Here is a 22,848-nt window from a genome sequence, read left to right on the forward strand (position 1 = left end):
TCACGTTAGTTATGTCAATTCTGACCTCATGTCTGAATAGACTTCTTCCAATTTTCTTTTGTTCAGTTTTGATGGACCCATGTGAATTGAGAGATTAGAGGATGCTTTAGATGTTAACGGTGCTGGAGCGGTTTAAATCATAAATATACAACAGACTCCAATTTGTAATAACAAACACACACCCATTAGTGCAACTGCAGGAATGATCAGGATGACCTCAAATTTACTGTTTCTTAACAGTAGCATTTCCTCTTTTTCAAAGTTTGATATGGGCAATTGTGGCTCAAGAGTTGGGAGTTTGCCTTGTAATCGGAAGGTTGCTGGTTCGAGCCCTGGCTTGGACAGTGTCGGTCGTTGTGTCCTTGGGCAAGACACTTCACCTGTTGCCTACTTGTGGTGGTCAGAGGGCCCAGTGGCACCAGTGTCCAGCAGCTTCGCCTCTGTCAGTGCGCCCCAGGGTGGCTACAATGTAGCTTGCCATCACCAGTGTGTGAATGGGTGGATGACTGGATATGTAAAGCGCTGTACAAATACAGGCCATTTACCTTTTTTTTTTTTTTTTTTTTTTTTTACCATGTTGTGTATTCAAAGATGTTCTTCTGCATACCTTAGATGTAACAGCTGGTTGCCCTCTTACCCTCTGACTTCAACAAGGCATTTTCTCTGCAGCTCATTTTGTGCCATTCATATGCTTGGTTTGAAATTGAGCGTGTAATCTTAACTATGCCTACTTGCCTAAACACACTGAGCTGCTGCCACATGATTGGCTAATGATATAACTGTGTTAGCGAGCAGGTGAACAGGTGTGCCTAATGAAATGACTCTATGTGTTTAATTATACATTTTAGGTTTCCCCATGCATGCAATAATTTCAGCAACCCTGCCCCTTAAGTTAATTTAGCATTCATGATCATAAAACTGAAATGAAAAGTTAAACAAAACAAACAAACAAAAACAGAAAAAAGCAAAGCAGAAACTAAATACAGATAAGTACAGATAAGTACAACTGCAGTCTAGACAACGGCCACATAAATGAAGAAAATGGATCTAAATGTATGTTTCTGCAATTTTCTTTAATGGTTCTCTGTTGAGAAAAAACAAACAAGATAAACTCCTGCTCAGCTCAATTCTGTCTGAAACGCTATCTATTTTCACATAGACAACAGTTACACCAACTCTTTGCAGTTCCCATCACTAATGCAGTTACCCATCTATGGCTTTCATTACACACTCCATTAGGGGGTGTTATTGTGACAATCTCCATTATTATGACAATTACATAGAAGTGCTACATTTAGAGCTCAAGTGATCCACCTAAAACATTATCATAAATACTAATAATTAGTTGAGTTTGTGGCATATTTATTTATTTTTTACATTCATCCATATTCCCAATCAAAACTGTAAACTTGACTAGACTTCCTGTAAATAACGGACGTACAAACTTACTTTGCACACAAAAATCACATTCTTTTATTAACTTCTCTGCCATCTAAAATAGAGCATCTTAAAAATTAAACAGTTAAATATGAGCCCTCCGAGTTAATAGTGCAGATATGATAAGGAGGGCAAGTTCTGACACCTGAAGACAAATATGGATTCCCTTGTGTGTGTGCGTGGGTGGGTGGGTGGGTGGGTGCGTGTGTATGCATGAATGAGTCGCCCTCAGGTCCTGAAGAGCACGGCAGCAGTCACAGCTGTCAGAGCCACAGCAACCACAGGCCCCCAGATCATCCACAGTTTCTGGAATAAGTGGCAACACAGAAATAGAAAGTTGAGCAACAGCAAATAAACATGCACCCATTTTGGATCACCAAAGCTTTGACAGAGGGAGCCACTGAGATCAAGGCAGTGCACAAATACAAACAGCGCTTGCAGATAAAGATAAGCATTATCAAACACCAACTGTGAGAAACAGTTGTTAAGCATTAGCCATCCAGGCAGGACAAACAGATGTCAGATGTTGAAGCTGTATGATTAGAGAGGTTAGATTTCTGAAGAATTTTTTTTTTTTCCTGGGGGATTTTCCCCTGAGGAAGGCATTCTCGGGAATGAGGAAAACCTGATTAAATCATGCAATGGTCTAAGAGACACTGATGAGGATGAAAAGATGTAGGCCAACTTGACAGGAGTAATGTGTACCTTGCTACCACAATGCGCCGAAGCACCAATACAGCAAAGCCAGGATAAGGCCGATGACTATGGCTTGAACAGGCAGCAATAGGGATGTCTACAGAAGGGAAGGGATATTATAGTAATCAACTGCAATGGGACATACTTTGGTTGGTTTATTATTAGATCCCTCAGTCAGTTCTCTACGCCTGTAACTAGTATTTATACAAATCTCAGTCACACACGGCTGTCAGTGTGTCATTGTTAGTTCACACATACAGATACAAAGGAGCTGGACCTTTATGGCCTCATAAATCCGTAGTTGTGTGTCCGGTGTGTGTTGTGTTTAGTACAGAGTTGACATCCTACATATCAGTGTTACTATACACGGTCATGTTTATCTCCTGCTGTACAGCATAGTTTGCTGAGTTTTTTTCCCACCTTTTTGTATTTGCTGAAGATTTAAGCTGTCAGGTATGCCTGGCATTTAAGTCCATTATCTGAAATGGAAGTGATACAGTTGCATGGTGCTCTCACCTCAGCTTAGCTACCAAATAGCAGCCGTCTGGCACAGCTTTTTGAATCCATATGTGTGAATGGCCCATAAAAGCAACACTAATAGACACTGGATGACTAGAGGGGAGCATATGTGCTAAAATAAAAAAAGAGATAATATTTGTGAATCTTACAATAAGATTCATCTTTTATATCTGGAGATGCTGCGCAAACAGATGCTGAACAAAAGGGGAACATTGGAAATGAAGCCCATGCCCCCCCCAAAACAGAAACTGCTAAAGAAGTTATTGCCCCTGAAAATAAAAGTGCAGATGATTGTTTCCACACTCAATATATTATTTTTTAAACCTGTTATATATCATTATACACGATGCCATTCATATATTAGGGTAAAATGCCTTCCTGTTTTTGCTGTGCGTTTGATAGATGAGTACTCACCTTTGTCCCTTTTCCTTGCAGTTCCTCCATGTTGGCTCTGCATGCCTCGAGTTCATCTGTAACCAATTGTTTTTCCTGCTCAACCTTCTCGTATTTTTCCTTGAGGTCTGACAGCTCCGTCCTAGCCTCCTCGTACTGCACGAAGCAAATTAAACATTTAATTCAAATATACACTCATCAGTTTAGATTAATTTAAAGTTTTTAGTTTGATGGTATTGTGTAATGCTTTTGAGGAACAGTTTCTGTTGCCATTTACAAGATAAACCAGTCTTTCCTGCAGTGCTTAACTGCTGAATTTTCTATACATGAGCTAATTAGGGTGAGGTGCAGTCCTTATATAAGGGACAACATTATTCCCTCCTTCCCCCCCTCATTCATTCATTGTGTCAAAGATGACCCAACTATGCTTTCTACTACTTAGCACTGCCACTCCTCATTAACTGACAGCAGCCAGTGATCCCCATACAAACCTAGAGTAGGTATTGCCCCTGGACAGCACGCAGCAACCTGTGAACTATCTGGGTGGGATCTTTTTTCGTTGTTGTTGTTTTTTTGGGAAGAAGCATGGACTTTCTTTATAATGTCAGTAAGAGTCATAGATTTATTGACACAAGTGTCTTAAAGGCTTCAGAGAAAGTCATTAAGGCTCCGTGATGGCTTCACCATTCAACTGTGGTGGATGTGACTTTGTTCTGACCTAGATGACGCCAACATCGTCTCAAAATAGAAAGCTCTAAATTCTCAGCAATGATCACTCAGAGACACTTTTAGTCATGGGAGAATGTGAGTTTTCTAAAATAGTGCAGTTGTCCTCATCATCCCATCATGAGGTATTTCTGCGCAATCTTAGATGATGAGAAGAAATACAATAAAGTACCTTGAGTAGACGACTTTGAGAACAGCTGCCCGTCTCATATAGCTGTAAATGTCCTGAATGGCAACAATTTGCAGTACTTCTTTTGTAAATTGGTTGTTAACAGCAAATTTCTTTAAATTATGTTACATGAGATTAAATAAAATGAAAGCATTAAAAGGTTTCTTCAAGACACTTCAGTCTTAGTTTGCTCAAAGTTATTTGAGTTCCACATTGATTTTACTGTCCTGCATTAATAATTTGAGTAAAAACCAGATTCTTGTAACTCTGTTGGATATTGCAACTGCTAATAATGCCAAAAACAAATCAAGTGATTTTAATTTGCTCACTTTAAATCACACAAAACTGAGAAGCGCATCATATCAGAGCACCAATTACAAGTACATGTTCTTGAGTCTTGATTTTTAGTCAAATGGCAGTTTGACCATGAAACCGAAGCAACAACATAAAAAGTTTTGACTAATGTGTTATCATAGCCAGGATGTGTTCATATTTAAACTTAAATCACTGAAAAAATGGGAGAACTGGGAATTTTCCAGAAATTATGACTTTACATTGCCTAAAAAAGTTAAATGTAAATCTAAAATGTAATAAGTAATATTGCTAAAGTTATATTCCACTATCCTGATAATACGTTGTCCTTGTATTTCTAATTCTCCTAGGCTTTGTGGTAACTTGCCATTTATTGTAATAAGAGTGTAATTTGACTTTCTTTCAAAACCTCCCCTTTCCCACAGTGTCCCAAAGTAATTTCATAAATACTGCAACAGCTTGTCAGCATTGGCCCTCTAAAGCAGCACGGTCAGCAGCACACTGGCAGCAGCTACAGTCTTCCAATAGCCTCTAAACTGGATCAGTTCTGCCACAGATATACATTCAGAACCACTACCATTTAGCTAGAAAAACTAAAATGCAAAAATTCAAGTGAAAACTAACAGGACTGAAGTCCAAATCAAATTTGGACAGCATTAATGAGTAAAACATGTGTGTGCTTATAAGGCCTGTCAGTTGCAGGACTGTATTAAAAGCCATCCAGGTCAGAGAGGGTTCACTTTTCACATTTGAGATAGAAGTATTCATCTGCATGACACCCACTAAGATACTGGACACCTAAGGTTGATGTCTCAACTTTTGAGGGGCGTACCTCTCTTTGCAGAGCCTTGCTGCGGCTGTCTGCCTCATCCAGTTGGGTTTGCAGTGTGGTGCTATCCTGCTGGTGCTGGAGCTGCAGGGCTACCTGGCTCTTTTCCATCTCCTGCCAGGTCTGTTCAAGGGATCCAAGGCTATTTTTCAGCTCAGTGTTCTGGGCACGCAAACTACCAGAAGCAAAACAAAACTGAGTTCAATATGTAAAAGATGAGAGAAAAAAATTATGTAGTATCGTGTAAATCAAAACACGTGGGTGCTGATTAAAACAGATGAGACAGAGGGAGCACGAAGGTGGGGGTAAGAGCTCCCAGTAATGTAGATCAGTGCACCGACCTGGCAAGGTCCTTCTCCAGCTGCTGCTGTTTCTGCAGGGCTGCCTCCTTCTCAGTGCGCAGTGCTGCACATTCACTCTGCAGGTTGCTTTTGTCTTTCTGGTGAGTCTTCAGGAGTTCCTCATTCTCAGCCCTGAGGGAAGCACATTCACTCTGCAGACTGCTTTTTTCCTTCTGGTGCTTATTTACGATATCCTGTTTCTCAGATCGAAGAACAGAACATTCTTTGTGAAGGCCATTACACTCCACCTGCATGGACTGAAGTTCACTGGCTGTAAAAAGAAACGAGCAAGGTTTATGTAACAATGCTGTTTTTTAACAGATTGTATGTCCTTGATTTGCCTACAGATAAAGCAAAAACTACCAAAAAACATGTTTTTAATTATACTTTGATTCACCAGTGTACAAGTATGAAGAGAAGTCTGCTTGTTAGAAACAAAATACATAGAGAGCGAGTAGGCCTCATGTCTTGGACAAGGAATGGTAATATTATTTGATTTATTAATACACAGTTCATTTCCATGTAAGAATTATTTTCAGTGCAAATGCTCCATTTCATGCGTTTATAACTACCAGGGGCACCGTGTAGTACCTTGTATTTCTGCAGTTTTCTGCCACTGCTTGCTCTGCTGCTGAAGGTCACGCTGCAGGTTGTCAATCTCACGCTCGTACTTGTTGGCCGTTTGACGCCATTTGTCCAGATCATTGGAGACAGTCGCCAGGTTAGACTGGACGGCAGCAACGTCACGGTCCCGCTCGGCAGCTGCTGCCTCCAGGGCACGTTTCAGCGACTTCACTTCATCACGTGCGCTTTGTAGCTCATCGTGTGAGCTGGAGGAGACGTCTATCTGCTCTCTGAGAACAGCCATCTCATCATGGAGCTGCCGCAGCTGACCTGTCCAAACCGGAGTCAGTGTTTGAATTAGAGACAGTGTCAATTTTAAAAAAAGATTAATATTATGCATATGCTTCTAATCCACAAATAGATGTACCTTCAAGAAGTTTTATCTGTTTGGCAGAATCATCAGCTTGTTTTTTCTTCTCCTTTGTCTCTTCCTCCAGGATACCTACACAGCATTTAATTGTACAAGTCATGTCATTTATTTGGTGTTGGGTGCATGCACACATGTGTGAATGCAATAGAAAATGGAGTGGATGGTCCTATTTAACATTGGAGATGTGGCGTGTCACCTTGTAGCTCCATGCATTTATGTTTCTCTGTGTTAGCTAGGTCCTTGGCCTCTCGAAGTTCATCAGTCAAGCGCTGAATGATTTTTTCAGAGTCACCAGAGGAGCCCATCTTTGCCTTGGTCAGATCATCTAATGAAGAAGAAAAAAAATGGGGATCCCAGTTAGAAGAATCATGATCTTAACATGGACAGGCTCCATACATTTGCCATAAAACTACAAAAATAATGAAATGTTTGACAGTTTTACTTTTACTGCAGTCCCAAATATTTAACCAGGACTGACATACTAGATGATTTCCCAAGATATTCAAAATGGGCCTATTACATAAAATAATTGCTAACCCAGAAATAGAAACAAGTGTCTTATCTACACTTTTTTCATTCCAAATTATCCATTACCCCAGTCACATATGAGTCTGTAGCGATTCTACATTACTCATTAATAGTACCTAAACAATGCACAAAGGTAATAGGCTTGCCAGCGTTGTCAAGGGTCTGTTGTGTTTCCTGGAGGTGGAAACAGGCTCCACAAATACTTGTGCTTTGCAAATGCCTAGTGAATATCTCGAGCCCCTAATCTACCACAGCTAGGAAAAGAGATGACCTCATCCCAGAACGAACATTTGGCAGGGGACAGGTCAAGCATGTGCACCATAAATGGAGACGCACCAGAACCTGAACTGCCCTGAAATCCAATATTTATTGTGAAAACTGTGTCTACATCCATCAAACATGGCTACATAATCACACGAAAATCCACATGATTGTAAAAATGTTAGCAGGCGGTATTGATAAGTGTCCCTAAAATGAAGCGGTGTGAAACAAAGGCTGAGAGCTGGTGACACCCTCTGACTCGAGCACATGACCACCCCGCTGTGTGCCAGACAAAGCATGGGGGGACAGTGTGATTGTGTGTTCCTTCATATGCGAGTGAGTGGGCACCCTGTGAGTATGCAATCTGTATTCACTTTCTGTGAAAGATGAATGCCCTACAAAGACAGCACAGGGAATAAAGGGTATTTCAAATGAGGGTGCAACATGTTATCTTTAGCGAGATTAGTTATTACGGCAAAAATGTCTTAGTGTCACAGAATGACACCTGACAGCATAGTAATGGAATTAGTCTGTGTGTAAAAATACCTTGCAGACTAGTTGGGAATATTGAGCATCACACTGCCTCAAGTGACGACAGGAAAGAAAAAAATTGAGGAGAAAGTCTTTTTTTAGCTCCGGTGCTGAAGGCTAGACCCATCGTGGCCCATCTTCGCCTGCTGTCTGTTTCCTTCTCATTGAATGTGACAGCATTCTTTAACTGAATCAGGGGGTTAGCACCACTCGCACGGAAAGTCTACAGTATTCCTTTTAAACTGCTGATCATAAAGGGAGATCATTTTACAGCTAACAAATATTCTTTATGCAGCTGAATCTCAAATATCTTCATCTCTCTGAATTACTGAGGTACACTATTGTTGTGAGGACACTGTTTGCTTTGTGCTCCCTATATATTGTGCAGTGAAGCATTACAAATTCATTCATCATGCAAAATTTATTCAGTCACCAACGTACTTGCACTTTTTCCTATGAATGTCCCCGTCGATTTTCATATTCGCTATATTGCGCCACCATTGCGCTGTCCTTTGCATTCTATTCTTATTAGTCACCCTAAATGTCATAGCTAACACACATCAGTCAGCTGACATGCCCTCTGTGCAAAGAGACTCCATCTTCTAATAAGCTGTTGACACAGGAGACACTAGCCTCTAAAACAAGGCCATCTACAGCACTGTAAGCTCTAAAAGCCATCCAGCTGTCCTTACAGGGCCAGACACTCATTTTAAGTGTGACTCAGGGTTTTCCACCCCCCTTTCCACACTCAGTTAGCGAGATGTGCTGTGTCAGGTAGGAGCCATTAGAGGAGCAAAACAATGCAAAGTCATTCACTTCAAATCAGTGGTGTCTATATTTACCTTTAATCACAGATACGTTATTCAAGGGATCACTCAGCTCTTTCTCATCCATTTTCTTATCTATAACAACATAACAAAAAAACAAGACATATCACATGCACAGATAAAGAAAGAAAGCTTTAAATGAAATTAATATTGCTTAAAAAGACCCCAAACAGACCTGACAAAATCTTTTGTTCTTTTTCTCACTGTTAGATTTGAGATGTTTTTAATTGTAAACACAAAAATGTTTGAACACACAAATACTACTGGAAGAGACAGGTGCAGAGAGCTGCTAGGGAAGAAGGATTTTAGGAGTATGTTACAGTAAAATAATTAATGAAGGGGTTAAGAATAAAACTTAACAGGAAAATATTACCTTAGATTATCCAGGAGCTGCGGTAATCAGTGTGCTGAGGCTACAGCAGTCCCTGACATGAAGAACTCTTCTCCAACTATGAGGTTTGTTCAGATGCGAAACGGACCAGTCCAAACTTGAGGGGGGTGGACAGTGATGACAGACACTTTGTACCAGACCTTCCTGCTATTGGTGGGCTGAAGCCAGTGAGGGGGAAAAATTAAACAGGGTAAAGTAAACAGTAAAGTAGCTTAAATATGATCCTAATGCTACACTAGAGACGCGTCAGATGGGCGTCCTTAAAAATTTGATCCCCCCCCTCTTTTGTGGCTCAGGTCCTCAGCCCCTCCACACTGGGTCATGTATCCAAGTAGGGCATCTCGGAAGCTGCAGCTGCATACTGACACAGAGAGGTTTTGTTCAGGGGGCTGAGCTGCTCTCTGGCTGGTTGGTACTGATGTAAAAACCTACAGGATGGCAGTGAATAGGGACTGCCAGCGTAGGAGTGTGTTTCTTGCATTCACTTCCTCTCTTGTTTTGTCCTGTATTTCACTGGGTTTTCACTTTATACCAATTACTGGCTTTTAGGGTTAGATATACACCGGACTCTAAAGGTGTAATTTTACATGTATAATCTTTAGGGATAATTTATGTATCTTATAGTGATTTCTTACTTTATTGGACTGTGTGTTAGCCTCTTCAGTAGGCTTTAAAATTATGGTGAGAGAGGTAAAAACAATCAAAACAATCCCAAGACAGAAATAGGAGGGGTTACAGTGGGAGGTATAAAAGGGTGAAGGGTGTTTGTTTCCATTTAAACATAAAGTAACACAGACAGGGTACGAAGACCTTATTTGACTAATCTTTCACACATCAGCTCATCTTCTTCTTTGAGGCTGTACAAGCCTTGTTCCAGTAACAACATAATGCAACAGGTTTCCAAGATCAATGCAAGCTTAATGTTTTACTGAGAATTAGTTAGCAAATTCAACACCAACTTAATCCATTTATGCAGGAAAAGGCGAAATATGTTTTTGACTAGGGTAGATTTGTTATCCCTTGGCCATGCTGATAACTAACAGTTGTAGGTCTCATTTTGGTCCTCATCATCTTTCTAACAGCGTCACTTCCCATCTTGAGAAACTAACAAATGACCCAAAAGAATTTGCTAGAAATGTTGTCTAGACGCGTGTATATATATATATATATATATATATATATATATATACACACACACACACACACACACACACACACACACACACACACACACACACACACATACATACATACATACATACATACATACATACATACATACATACACACACACACATATATATATATATACATAAATACACACACACACACATATATATATATATACATAAATACACACACACACACATATATATATACATAAATACACACACACACACATATATATACATAAATACACACACACACATATATATACATAAATATATACATAAATATATATATATATATACATAAATATATATATATATATATATATATATATATATATATGTGTGTGTATGCATGCACATCTCTCTCTCTAGCTAGGTTATTTAGATAGCATTACAAACGGCTATCATTTATCCCCGTTTACTTAAAATTGAGGCATTAAATGTGGCTAAAAACCCTTTTAACTGCTACAACTTACCAACATAATCACTCCACCATGTAAGAACGTTTAACCACTGTTAGTAAGTTAGTTTTAACCTACTAAGTAAGTTAGTTTTAATGGTTAACCTAGCATTAGCTAATGAATAACGTTTGCCGCTAATTGGAGGCGTAACCGACTCCGTGTTAGCGTCAGCTGCCTTTGACTCCTCCTACAATAGGCACGACGTTACGGCGAGCAGCACGGAACCAGTGGAAGCACTTTTGTGAATAATAATTGAGGTGGGTGTTACCTCGGAGAGTCATAGTTGTTACGTGTCTGTGGAGTTTAGTCATAGGAGTGAACCAGAAGAGATGCTTAGATAACTTAGTTCTGCTATTACAACAGCAGGGAGAGGAAGAAGGAGGGAGGAATGACTGCTAAGTTTTTCTTTAGCTAGCCTGAGCTACTACTACATGTACGGCAGTTTTTTCTCTCAGTTACCTCATTTGCTGCTGCTGATCTGCTGTGTTTTGCTTCTCCCCGATGACTTCCTTTATCTCAGCCTGGATTTGGAGTGAAAGGTTTTGGCTTCCTGAAAATGTCACTTGGGCGGACTTGGAGCATCCACCACCTGGCGTGGAGTACCCCAGACTCTGGAACATGCTGTATGCCTTCCCTCTGGCTGCCGTAGTTTACTTTCTGAGACTGCTGTTTGAAAGGTAAAATAGATTTTTGTGTGTCTGTGTAGCGCTAGTTTGTTCTGCACCGGTATGATTGGGCTTCGAGAACTTTTACTTACAAAGAAAAGATTACACCAAACGGCACCATACAAATGTTGCTACATGAACTTTAATATATGAGTCACTCTCTCTGGAGACTAGCAACTCTCTGTGGACCTACTATGTTAACAAAAATCCTGTCACGTGGCTTTTCTTGTGACAGATAATTATAGATCTCTTTTTTTTAACAAGAATACGTAAGAATGCAAGAATTTTTATTGGCTTCTGTGGCAGTTTTATATTTTACTGTGTTTGCATTGTTGTGAGGTGATGACACTGCTGATGAGAAACAGAAACAAGTTTTTTTTTTGTTTTGTTTTTTTGGAGGGAGGGGGATGCAGATCATACATTCTTTCTGATTTGCTCACTAGCTCTTTCACTTCCTGTTTTCCTGTTTGAATAAAATGTCTAGCGATGGACACTATTCTGTACCAATATTATGCCAATTAACAGTGGTTCTCTTCAGTAGCTCTGTGATTCTGAGTCACTACTTCCAGTCCTGATCCAGGCAGTCAAAACAGATACGCCTTTCCAACCAAATCACTCCTCATACTGGTTCCTAATCTAGATCTGGTTTATTGCTTTTGCATAACAAAGCTGAAGAGCTGGAGCTGGTATGGTACCTTAATATTAATTATACCTTCAATCTCATTCATAGACTGTATATAAAAGATGAAGGTACACACACTGATGCTACTCGTTGCTTCGTGAAGCATTTTTTGACACTTTAGTTTTAGAGTTTTTGTGCGGTGCACTCCGATGAACTTTGCCCGTTTTTCAAAGCACTCATGCACTGGCGTCACTGTTCAGTCCTGGAAGCTGCAGTTTATGGCCCCAATTACATTTGAGCCAGTTAGAGAAGCCTTACATGAGTCACCCTCCTTGACAAACGGGATTTTCAAACTGAGCAAAAAAAACCTGATTTGCTGGCTAACTACAATCTTTCAAGTAACATTTCCGATGAGAGAATCTGGTTAATTAAAGAATCTGTGCAGGTAAGGACGTCTTTACGTAGGAGGTATATTAAAATGACTCCTCTGGCATACTCTGGAATGAGAGAATTACATTTAAGGGAATGGCATTGCACGTTATGTGATTTTTTTAAACAAGGTTTTCCTCTGTCCAAACCTCACGACTGCACTAAAAGTCATGTTTTTCAGCTTAGTTTTGGTTCATGGAAACTGTCTGAAATTGAGCATTCAGGGACAGCCCTGTCTACTCTGTGCTGCTATTCATTCAGAGTTTTTTTTTTTCTTCTTTTTTCCGTGTTGTGAAAACTGTTCTAGATATGTTGGGTGTTTTTAGGCTGATGTGTGATGAATTTAATAAACACCGGTCGAGTCAACCAGATGATCCCGTGACACAAATTAGCATTTTGGTAGGCAGAGTATCATTCCCATACTCTGCGTCCCATACTCTCACATGACGAACTTTGTTTAGGCTAGGTGCAACATTCCTCAGGATCCCTTCATTTCAGCATTTCCTTGTGTCTCCCCCTATAGCTTCTGTTATGCTTCCTTCGTCTTAAACAAATGTATGCAAGGCGTAACTCTGTGGGCAAACTGTGAAAGCTCCACAGCTCATGTAAATGGTGGAATCTCCTAGCAAATGTTGGATAACCCTCTGTTTTGTTTTGCTTTTCTTGGAGACACTAAACAACTCTCTCTAAGTCTCTCCCTGTGTGAATTTCTCTTCTAATACCATACACTTCTGCTTCCCCACCCTCTTCTTTTTGCCCCTCTGTCTGTGTGTATACAGGCTAGTGGCCAAGCCCTGTGCCCACATACTTCAGATTCAGGCGGGAGTGCCTCGGCAAGCTCAGCCCAATGCTATCCTGGAGAGGCTGTATCAGTCCAAAGCGGTACATAAAGCCCGTGTTTGTTCTGTAGTCTATTACACGTCCCTGTACACACTGCAGCAGCAACATGATGTTATTGCACTGGAACACACCGCCACAGTCATAATGATATGTTCAGTCAATACCTATTGTCATGTGACAGGCATACCTATTGGTTTTGTGGTTTTACAAGGAGTGGAGAGTTATTTTATGTTTGTCCTCTTTAGAGTCCAGATGAAAGGCAACTGGAAGGACTCTCCAAGCAGCTGGACTGGGATGTACGGAAAATACAGAGATGGTTTCGCGTCCGTCGGAACCAGGACAGGCCCAGCACACAGAAAAAGTTCTGTGAGAGCATGTACGTAGGTTTCTACAGGGGTTTCTGCTTTGTAATGTACAAACAATTGAGGGGATTTAACAGCGCTAGCCCATGCACGTGCATATAAGCTCCTGTCATATAAATTGTTTTGAAATGCTGCGCAGGCATCCACGGTCCCCAGAGAATTAATCCAATGTGCCTGTCAGCATCTGCTTGAGGACTTAGCTTAATACTTTGCAGACAGTAGTTGTTCACAAGAATTTTCTAGATGGGTTGCCATAATATTTAGTGAAAATATCTCTTAAAAATGTATTTTAACCATCTTGGTGATCACTTTTGATACACTCATCAAGTAAAAATGTAAATAGGCCAAGTATTTTGGTTTTGAAACCTTACAGATGCCAGTCTAAGTGCTACTTAGTAAATGTTAAAATGATCACTGGGAGTGTGCTTATGTATGTAAGTGCCTCCGGTGTATGCTAAATTCGTCTTTCTATTCTTCTCTTTCCTTTCAGGTGGCGTTTCACTTTTTACCTGGCGATTTTTATTTATGGCATCAACCATCTGTGGTCGGTAAGTTTAAAATGTACTTTTTTCCCTCTGCAATACTATTACGGTTCACGGAAGCGGTTCTTATCGTTGGCTCGTAATAGGTGAACCTGCAACAGTATAATGCATGTTTTTGTAATCTGTTTCCTTCAGACATCGTGGATGTGGGATACCAGAGAGTGTTGGCAGAACTACCCTTTTCAGGTTAATATTTTTTTCTGCTTACGCATTATATTTGATTACTTTTATTATAAGGAGACTCTGTTTACCACCATAATGTTAACAGGTCAGTTGGTATTGCTACATATTTATCAAAGGTGTGTTTCTTTCACTCTCTCCCAAAGCCACTGAGTCCTGAACAGCACAGCTACTATCTTGTAGAGCTGGCTTTTTATTGGTCTCTGATGTTTTCCCAGTTCATAGACATTAAAAGAAAGGTGAGTCCAACAACAACCGGCCTAACTAACTATTAATTGCCTCAATAAATGCACATTGCCTTTTGTATCAAAGCCAAATCCTTTTTTTTTTTTCTTAAAGGAAGCGTGTAGGATTGTATCTTGATTATGTGCTCTGGCTAAAAGGGCAATAAAGTATACATTCAAAAATAAGTAGATCACATGGAAATTGGCTTGTTTTTCATGTGTTTGGGCAGGCCACCATTTGATCTTGTTTTAAACTGTGTCTACAGATGTAAACGCTTGAACACAACCACAAAGAAAATTACAGCCTATTTCAAATCTGCCTGCAACATTTCAGGGAGCTTCATTTTTCTTCCTGACTGTGGGCCGTTCCATAACCCTCTATTTCTTCTTTGTAAACTACCCATTTGATGCATTTGTGTGCTGAGGATCCTTTTGCCCTTTAAAAGGGCACCTTCCAGGTCCACCTCAGCTCGTGGGCATTTCCATTTTCTTTAAGCACAATATGATGCAGAATTTAAAGAGCAATTAATAACTGCAAAGCTGTAGTACTATAATACTTCCAGTGCCACGCTTTAGATTTGGGATGAGCTTCATATGCTAAAAGCTGTTTTTATTCTGTGCCACTTGTAAAGGATTTTCCTTACAGGTGATTGCTTTATGCCAAATGATTTGGAGCTCTTCCTTTGTCAGACTTGAAGGAATCCAGCCTTTGTAGTGAAAACTTTTTAAGAACGCTTTTTAGATCATGGCATGGTAAGACCGCACACTAAAAGTGAATAATTAAAGAACACAAGATTCTAGATGTCAAAGGTTTAAATAAGAGGTTTAAATAAGAGATTCCTCCTGTTACCACCTAAGCAGGTTCTAATCAACAAATCTGGAACATGTGTTCCCACTTTATGGATTTAAAGTGGTAAATGTAGTTGTGTGGCATTGCTAAATTTTGAAATTGGTTGCAGTTGCAGGTTAGGGATAACAGTTATATTAGACAAAGGATATTAAAAATGGAGCTGCCAGGGAATAGAAATAGGGAGCGATCACAGAGAAGGCTTATGAATGTAGAGAAGGAGAGGGTTGGTGTGACAGGCGGTACAAAGGAAAGGGCAAGATGGGAAAGGATGAGAGATGATCCACTGTAGTGACTGACAGAAGAAGAAGAAATAATTGGATTAGGCATGGTGCCTCAAAGCAATATGGTTCTGGGCTTGGACCTTGCTAGCCAGTTAGGGCCTTTATGTGTGGAGTTTGCAGGCACAGAGAACACATGCATGGATTTACAATACTGTACGTACACGATTTCCTTCCACTGTCCAAAGACATGCTTGGTTGTATGAATAGCTGGAGTGTGTTAAATAGATGAATGGTTTATTTAATTTGTTTTTGTTCAAAATAAAGTACAAAAATGAGCTACATCAGTGAGGTTGGTATCAGACAAACACAAATTTGTGACAGTCTAAACAAATGTTTTAAGCCTGATAGGGAGTAGGTGGAAGTTTAACATCTATCGTTATGTAAAAACAAACTAAAAATGACAAACTGAACTTTATAGACTCTGCATATATTCTCATTAGCTACAGATGTGTGCACATAACACTAAAAATGGACAATAGTAATGCCTACATGAGCAGAGTGAGAACTCAACAGAAAAGCTAAACAACTTGAATTACAAGCTAATTCATCCTCAGATTCACATAGTGATTTGCTTTTACACCATCGTGTGAACTCATGTTTCACTTCTGATTCTCTGCACTGTTTAAAAGTGGGCCAAATGTTGGCTTTTTGAACCATCAGTTTCATCAAAACTTCAGGTTCAAATACACATGACTGTTCAAATACATGTAACTCTACGCCCTACGCTGCCATTCCAGTATTTTCACTTTGTATGATAAACTGCATTCTTGCGTCCAAGATGGCGCTAGAGTGACGGCAGCCTGGAGTGACGGCAGCCTTTCCAAGTAGCTCTGCAACACCGCACCTTTTTTCTTAACTTTAACTTTTTTAGACTAGGTTTTTCAAAGTTTTTTTTCACCTTCCTCTACTTATACCTCTTAGATATAGCGATACAAGATGGATAATGCACTTTTCAAAACTTCTGGAACCAGCTCCTTCATTTATTCGAGAGCGGAGCTGCTGGCACTAAAAACAAAGGGACAGACCGGCATGCGACACAACATCCCGGCCGAGCTAAAGAGGAGCTACAGAGGCTGCAAAGCTGGAGCGAGGAGAGCGGATCACCGGAGGCGATTCAAACCATCAATCCCGACAGTGATCATGGGCAACGTGAACTCGTTACAGAATAAGATTGACGAACTGTGCGCTCTGAACAACCACAGACTATACCGTGAGTGCAGCTTGTTTATTTTCACGGAGACGTGGCTAACCGAGCTAACGCCGCAGGCTAACGTAGACCTATGCGGTTTCACATCTGTGAGAGCCGATAGGGACACGCAGGCCAGCGGAAAAAGCAGAGGTGGGGGACTCATTGTCTACGTTAACAACAGATACTGTAACCCTGGACACGTCTCCGTTAAAGTTTCGGTATGCCGTCCGGACCTGGAGCTGCTAGCTGTTAGCTTGCGGCCATATTATCTACCTCGGGAGTTCAGTCATGTGATCTGTGTGTGTGTTTACATCCCTCCGAGGGCCGACGCAACAGCTGCCTGTGAGAAAATACACACAGTCACAGCAAGACTTCAGACACAAAACCCCGAGGCTTTCATTATTATATCTGGAGACTTTAACCATGCCACACTGGATTCTACTCTGGCTGCTTTTCACCAGTTTGTGAATTGTCCCACAAGGAGCAACAGGACAATTGACCTACTGTATGCTAATGTGAGAGATGCATACAGAGCCACCCCCCTCCCCCCACTAGGGAAGTCAGACCACAACCTGGTTTACCTACAGCCACAATACACACCCCTCGTCCAAAGGCAGCCTGTCACAACGCGCTCCATCCGGAGATGGACCCCAGAAAAGGAGGATGCTCTGAGAGACTGCTATGACACCACAGACTGGGATGTGCTCCTGAGCCCACATGGTGAGGACATAGAGGGGGCGACACACTGTCTTACAGACTACCTCAACTTTTGTGTGGACACAGTCGCCCCTGCTAAGATGGTACGGTGTTATCCTAATAACAAACCGTGGGTAACACAGGAAGTCAAAGCTGTCCTCAACATGAAGAAGAAGGCTTTCAGGAGCAAAGTGAAGGAGGAGATGAAAGCAGCACAGCGGGAGGTGAAACGCTGCCTGAGGGAAGCAAAGGACACCTACAGGAGGAAGGTGGAGCAGAAGTTGGAGAGGAACAATATGAGGGAGGTCTGGAATGGTGTGAAAACCATCACAGGCCACAACACCAAGAAAAGCACAGTGGGGGGGACTGTGGAGAAGGCAAACGAACTCAACAACTTCTTCAACAGGTTTGACCAGCCCACAACCCCCCCACCCTCACCCTCACCTTCACTACAGAGTCCTCTCCCCACTCTCCTGCCTCCCTCGCTTCCCCCCCTTCCTGACACCATGACACCCCCCTCCTCCAATCCCTCTCTCAGCAGCAAGACATCTCCCCCCCTCCCCTCCTCCCAAACATCTCCCAGTGTCACAGTGGATCAGGTCAGGAGGCAACTGAGGAAGCTTCGCCCCAGAAAGGCAGCAGGCCCAGACAAGGTGTGTCCTAGGATGCTTAAGGCGTGTGCTGCTGAACTTGGGGAGCCGCTACAACGAGTCTTCAACCTCAGTCTGCGACTGGGGAGAGTGCCCGCCCTATGGAAGACATCCTGCATCGTCCCGGTCCCCAAAAAGAACCGGCCCAATGAGCTGAATGACTTCCGACCGGTGGCACTGACGTCACATCTTATGAAGACTCTAGAGCGGCTCTTCCTCAACCTCCTCCGACCACAGGTACAACATGCCCAGGACCCACTACAGTTTGCATACAAGGTGGGTGTCGGAGTGGAGGATGCCATCCTGTACCTCCTACACAGAGCCCACTCACACCTGGATGGGGGAAAAGGCACAGTCAGGATCCTGTTTCTTGACTTTTCCAGTGCCTTTAATACCATCCGGCCCTGTATGCTTCAGGAAAAACTGAACAGGATGGAGGTGGACCCCTGCCTGGTGGCTTGGATCTCCGACTACCTCACCGACAGACCACAGTACGTCAGGCTGAAGGACATCACGTCTGACACTGTGGTCAGCAGCACAGGAGCACCACAGGGAACTGTGCTGTCCCCTCTTCTCTTCACCCTGTACACCTCTGACTTCTGCTACAACTCTGAATTATGCCACATTCAGAAGTTTGCAGATGACACGGCCATCATGGGGTGTATCTGGGATGATCAGGAAGAGGAGTACAGAAGTCTGGTGAGGAACTTTGTCGCATGGAGTCACACAAACCACCTGCAACTCAACACCTCAAAGACTAAGGAACTGGTTGTGGACTTCGGGAGGTCCAGAGAAGGTCCACTGCCAGTTCAGATAGAGGGGGAGGAGGTGGAGGTGGTCAACAAGTACAAGTACCTCGGGCTGTGGGTGGACAATAAACTGGACTGGTCATGCAACACAGAGCACCTGTATAAAAAAGCCCAAAGCCGACTGTACTTCCTCAGGAGGCTGAGGTCTTTTAACATCTGCAGGAAGCTCCTGAGGATGTTTTACCAGTCAGTGGTTGCTGGAGTACTTTTCTATGCTGTGGTGTGCTGGGGGAGCAGCACAGCAAAGAGGGACTCATCCAGGCTGGAGAAACTGATCAGGAGGGCTAGCTCTGTGGTCGGCATGAAGCTGGACACTCTGGTGACAGTGGCAGAGAAAAGGACATTAAAGAAACTGATGGACATTATGGACAATGCCAGACATCCTCTGCACACGGCCATAAACAATCAGAAGAGTCTGTTCAGTGACAGGTTGCTTCTCCCCAAGACAAGAACTAACAGACTTAAAAACTCCTTTGTCCCACACGCCATCAAACTGTTTAACTCCTCTCTGGAGGGGAGAGGGAGGGGAAACAGGAGGACAAAGGAGGGGGGAACAACTAAGCTGCAGTGCCTCTGCACCTCACTGTACAATACCTTGTGCAATACTTTTTGTAAATAGTCAACAGTGCAATAGACTCAATACTTGAAATGTGCAATTCACTTGTATTTTTATTTTTTATTCCTATTTATTCTATTTATCCCCTTTGTATATTTTATTTATATTTGTCTCTGTATTTGTGTGTGTGTGTGTGTATGTATGTATGTATGTATGTATGTATGTATGTATGTATGTATGTATGTATGTATGTATGTATGTATGTATGTATGTATGTATGTATGTATGTATGTATGTATGTATGTATATATATATATATATATATATATATATATATATATATATATATATATATATATATATAAAAAACACCCAGCACGCCCCTGCGGGCGGTTTATCCTTCAAGCTCGGGTCCTCTACCAGAGGCCTGGGAGCTTGAGGGTCCTGCGCAGTATCTTAGCTGTTCCCAGGACTGCGCTCTTCTGGACAGAGATCTCCGATGTTATTCCCGGGATCTGCTGGAGCCACTCGCCTAGCTTGGGAGTCACCGCACCTAGTGCTCCGATTACCACGGGGACCACCGTTACCTTCACCCTCCACATCCTCTCGAGCTCTTCTCTGAGCCCTTGGTATTTCTCCAGCTTCTCGTGTTCCTTCTTCCTGATATTGCTGTCATTCGGAACCGCTACATCGATCACTACGGCCGCCTTCTTCTGTTTGTCTACCACCACTATGTCCGGTTGGTTAGCCACCACCATTTTGTCCGTCTGTATCTGGAAGTCCCACAGGATCTTAGCTCGGTCATTCTCCACCACCCTTGGGGGCATCTCCCATTTTGACCTCGGGACTTCCAGGTTATACTCGGCACAGATGTTCCTGTACACTATGCCGGCCACTTGGTTATGGCGTTCCATGTATGCCTTGCCTGCTAGCATCTTGCACCCTGCTGTTATGTGCTGGATTGTCTCTGGGGCATCTTTACACAGCCTGCACCTGGGGTCTTGCCTGGTGTGATAGACCCCAGCCTCTATGGATCTTGTGCTCAGAGCTTGTTCTTGTGCTGCCATGATTAGTGCCTCTGTGCTGTCTTTCAGTCCAGCTTTGTCCAGCCACTGGTAGGATTTCTGGATATCAGCCACCTCCTCTATCTGCCGGTGGTACATACCGTGCAGGGGCCTGTCCTTCCATGATATATATATATATATATATATATATATATATATATATATATATATATATATATATATATATATATATATATATATATATATATATATATATATAACAGTTCTGTAACTGTAACTTCGGTCGTTGCTGTGCTTTTTTTGGAAGTCGAATTTCCCAGAGGAACCCACCCGAGGGATTAATAAAGTTCTATCTTATCTTATCTCTTATCTTATCAAGTTAATATGCTATTATTTAATGTGCCAGTAACATGAACGTCTTCTCTACCTCATTACCTTTCTTTTGTTACCTACATTTGTTTTTCTGATGGCAGGATTTCGTGATTATGCTTGTCCACCATCTGGCTACCATACTTCTCATCACTTTCTCCTATGGTAACAACATGATAAGAGCTGGCAGTATGGTCATGTGTGTGCATGATGCATCTGACATCTTCCTCGAGGTAAAGTAAATCTTTTAGATTTTTAGATGTTAGACATGATCCTGGTAAAGAGGGCTCTTGGCTTAACTCAGCAAGGCTGCCCGTGTAGGTATCCAACATGTATGTAAACACAGCTAGGAACACAGAAGCTGTGATGTGAGATACTTGTACTACCAGTTTTACAGAGAAACAACGCATTGACATTACAGTAACAGTGTGACACTGGTGTATATTACAACAGTGGGTTTTATTCTTATCATTCTTATTGTTGTTATTATTATTATTGTTATTGTTATTATTATTAATCCCTAATGTATTATTTATTCCTAAGGCAGCCAAGATGGCAAACTATGCCAAGTACCAGAGGCTATGTGATGGCCTCTTTGTCTTCTTCAGCATAAGCTTTTTCATCTGTCGACTTGTCATCTTTCCCTTCTGGTGAGGAAAAACAAGAGCTTTCTTCCTTATATTTATTGTAAAACTCTTGTTATCTTCTCACCTGTTTATTACTATTTTCTTAACTGTTATATACAGATACATCTGCTAAAAATCTGCATGTTTTTGTTGTAGGATTATTCACAGTGTTCTGGTTGAGAGCTGGGAGATTGCCGGGCCTTATCGGGCCTGGTGGCTGTTGAATGGGTTGCTGCTGGTCCTGCAGTGCCTTCACATTATCTGGTTCTACCTCATCATGGGCATTGCCATCAAAGCCATTTTCAGGGGAAAGGTTAGTTTTGGGATCGGTTGTGGAAATTGATTTTCACATTTAACCAAGGCTGCTGGGTTTCCCTCCCCTCTTGTATCCTGTCACATTTTGTCAATTTCAGTATATGATACTAAGGCTAAACTGTGCTATTGTTTGTAATACAGCCACATTTAATCTAGCACCAAGATCCCTCAGTATCTCAGTTTTTCTATCATGCTAATCAGATAACATTAGCAATGATGTGACCATGGTAAACATTACTCGCTTAACATCAGCTCAAATTCATTAGGGTACTTATAGTCTCACATTGGAGCTAGCATAAGGTTCAGTTTTTAAGCCATGATTCATAACTAGTAGTTAAACTAATACTGCTTTTACAGGTGGCGAAAGACGATCGCAGTGACGTAGAGAGCAGCTCAGAAGAGGAGATTTGTAGCAGTACAGACCCAAGCCGGAACCAAACCCTCAAGGGAAACAGTCGCACCAGTAACCTTAATGGAGAAGCTCATGACCACTGAGTACCAAAGAGGGGATATTTTATTTCAAGTGTGGCCTTCATTCACCAGCGTGCCTGTGAAACCCACCGTGTCACTGTGACCTTCTGAGAAGAACTGTTGCCCACTCAGAAAAATGTGTTTTTCAAACAGAGGGAGGACCTGAACAGAGGAACTCCAGTTTTGGCATACAGACTTTTATAGTGTGAAGTTTACATCTGCTGTTGCTTACAGGAGTGGACAGCAACGTGTGTTTGTGTGTGTGTGTGTGTTCTTAAAGTTACACTAAACAGCACCAAATGGATGACTGCTCACACGGCTACTGCTGCATATGTACATGTCAATAATTTCTATTTTGAAACTTGGTAAAATGTTTGACTAATGAAAGAAGAAATCACGTCATTTGCCTTACTGAGTTAGGCTTTAGAATACAATTCCAAATGCCAAAGATGTCCTGATTCAAAAAAACCAAAGATTTCGTAATAAAACATTTGCATCAAATCCAGTGGTGATTTTCTTTCATTCTTTATACTGTAATGAGTGTAGAACGAAAACTACTG

The 22,848-nt window shown here is 41.7% G+C and overlaps 2 protein-coding genes across 3 annotated transcripts; one reads left to right on the forward strand and one right to left on the reverse strand.

Annotated features, from left to right (window-relative positions):
• Nucleotides 1–1,065: 1,065 nt before the first annotated feature.
• slmapb (sarcolemma associated protein b) lies at nucleotides 1,066–8,986 on the reverse strand. Of its 2 annotated transcripts, XM_085344855.1 has the most exons (10): nucleotides 8,937–8,986; nucleotides 8,579–8,638; nucleotides 6,613–6,741; nucleotides 6,414–6,488; nucleotides 6,014–6,316; nucleotides 5,423–5,693; nucleotides 5,085–5,256; nucleotides 3,067–3,201; nucleotides 2,143–2,230; nucleotides 1,680–1,743 (listed from the first exon to the last, which is right to left on the reverse strand). In XM_085344855.1, exons 2-9 carry the CDS (start codon nucleotides 8,628–8,630, stop codon nucleotides 2,147–2,149), a joined length of 1,221 nt encoding a protein of 406 aa, XP_085200981.1. In that variant the 5' UTR covers nucleotides 8,631–8,638; nucleotides 8,937–8,986; the 3' UTR covers nucleotides 1,680–1,743; nucleotides 2,143–2,146. The 2 variants fall into 2 exon arrangements, with proteins under 2 accessions (XP_085200982.1, XP_085200981.1); XM_085344856.1 differs by lacking the exon at nucleotides 2,143–2,230 and having other exon boundaries at nucleotides 1,066–1,743.
• Nucleotides 8,987–10,889: 1,903 nt separating this feature from the next.
• LOC146611075 (ceramide synthase 5-like) lies at nucleotides 10,890–22,763 on the forward strand. Its single transcript, XM_085344647.1, has 10 exons — nucleotides 10,890–11,264; nucleotides 13,083–13,185; nucleotides 13,389–13,519; nucleotides 13,996–14,053; nucleotides 14,183–14,233; nucleotides 14,374–14,466; nucleotides 20,981–21,109; nucleotides 21,420–21,526; nucleotides 21,659–21,815; nucleotides 22,175–22,763. Exons 1-10 carry the CDS (start codon nucleotides 11,089–11,091, stop codon nucleotides 22,310–22,312), a joined length of 1,143 nt encoding a protein of 380 aa, XP_085200773.1. The 5' UTR covers nucleotides 10,890–11,088; the 3' UTR covers nucleotides 22,313–22,763.
• The last annotated feature ends 85 nt before the right edge of the window (nucleotides 22,764–22,848 follow it).

Source organism: Diplotaxodon limnothrissa, linkage group LG20, assembly GCF_057381915.1.
Source record: "Diplotaxodon limnothrissa isolate DT_005_m linkage group LG20, D_limnothrissa_male_GT1.1, whole genome shotgun sequence".
In the NCBI taxonomy this organism is placed as follows: domain Eukaryota; kingdom Metazoa; phylum Chordata; class Actinopteri; order Cichliformes; family Cichlidae; genus Diplotaxodon; species Diplotaxodon limnothrissa.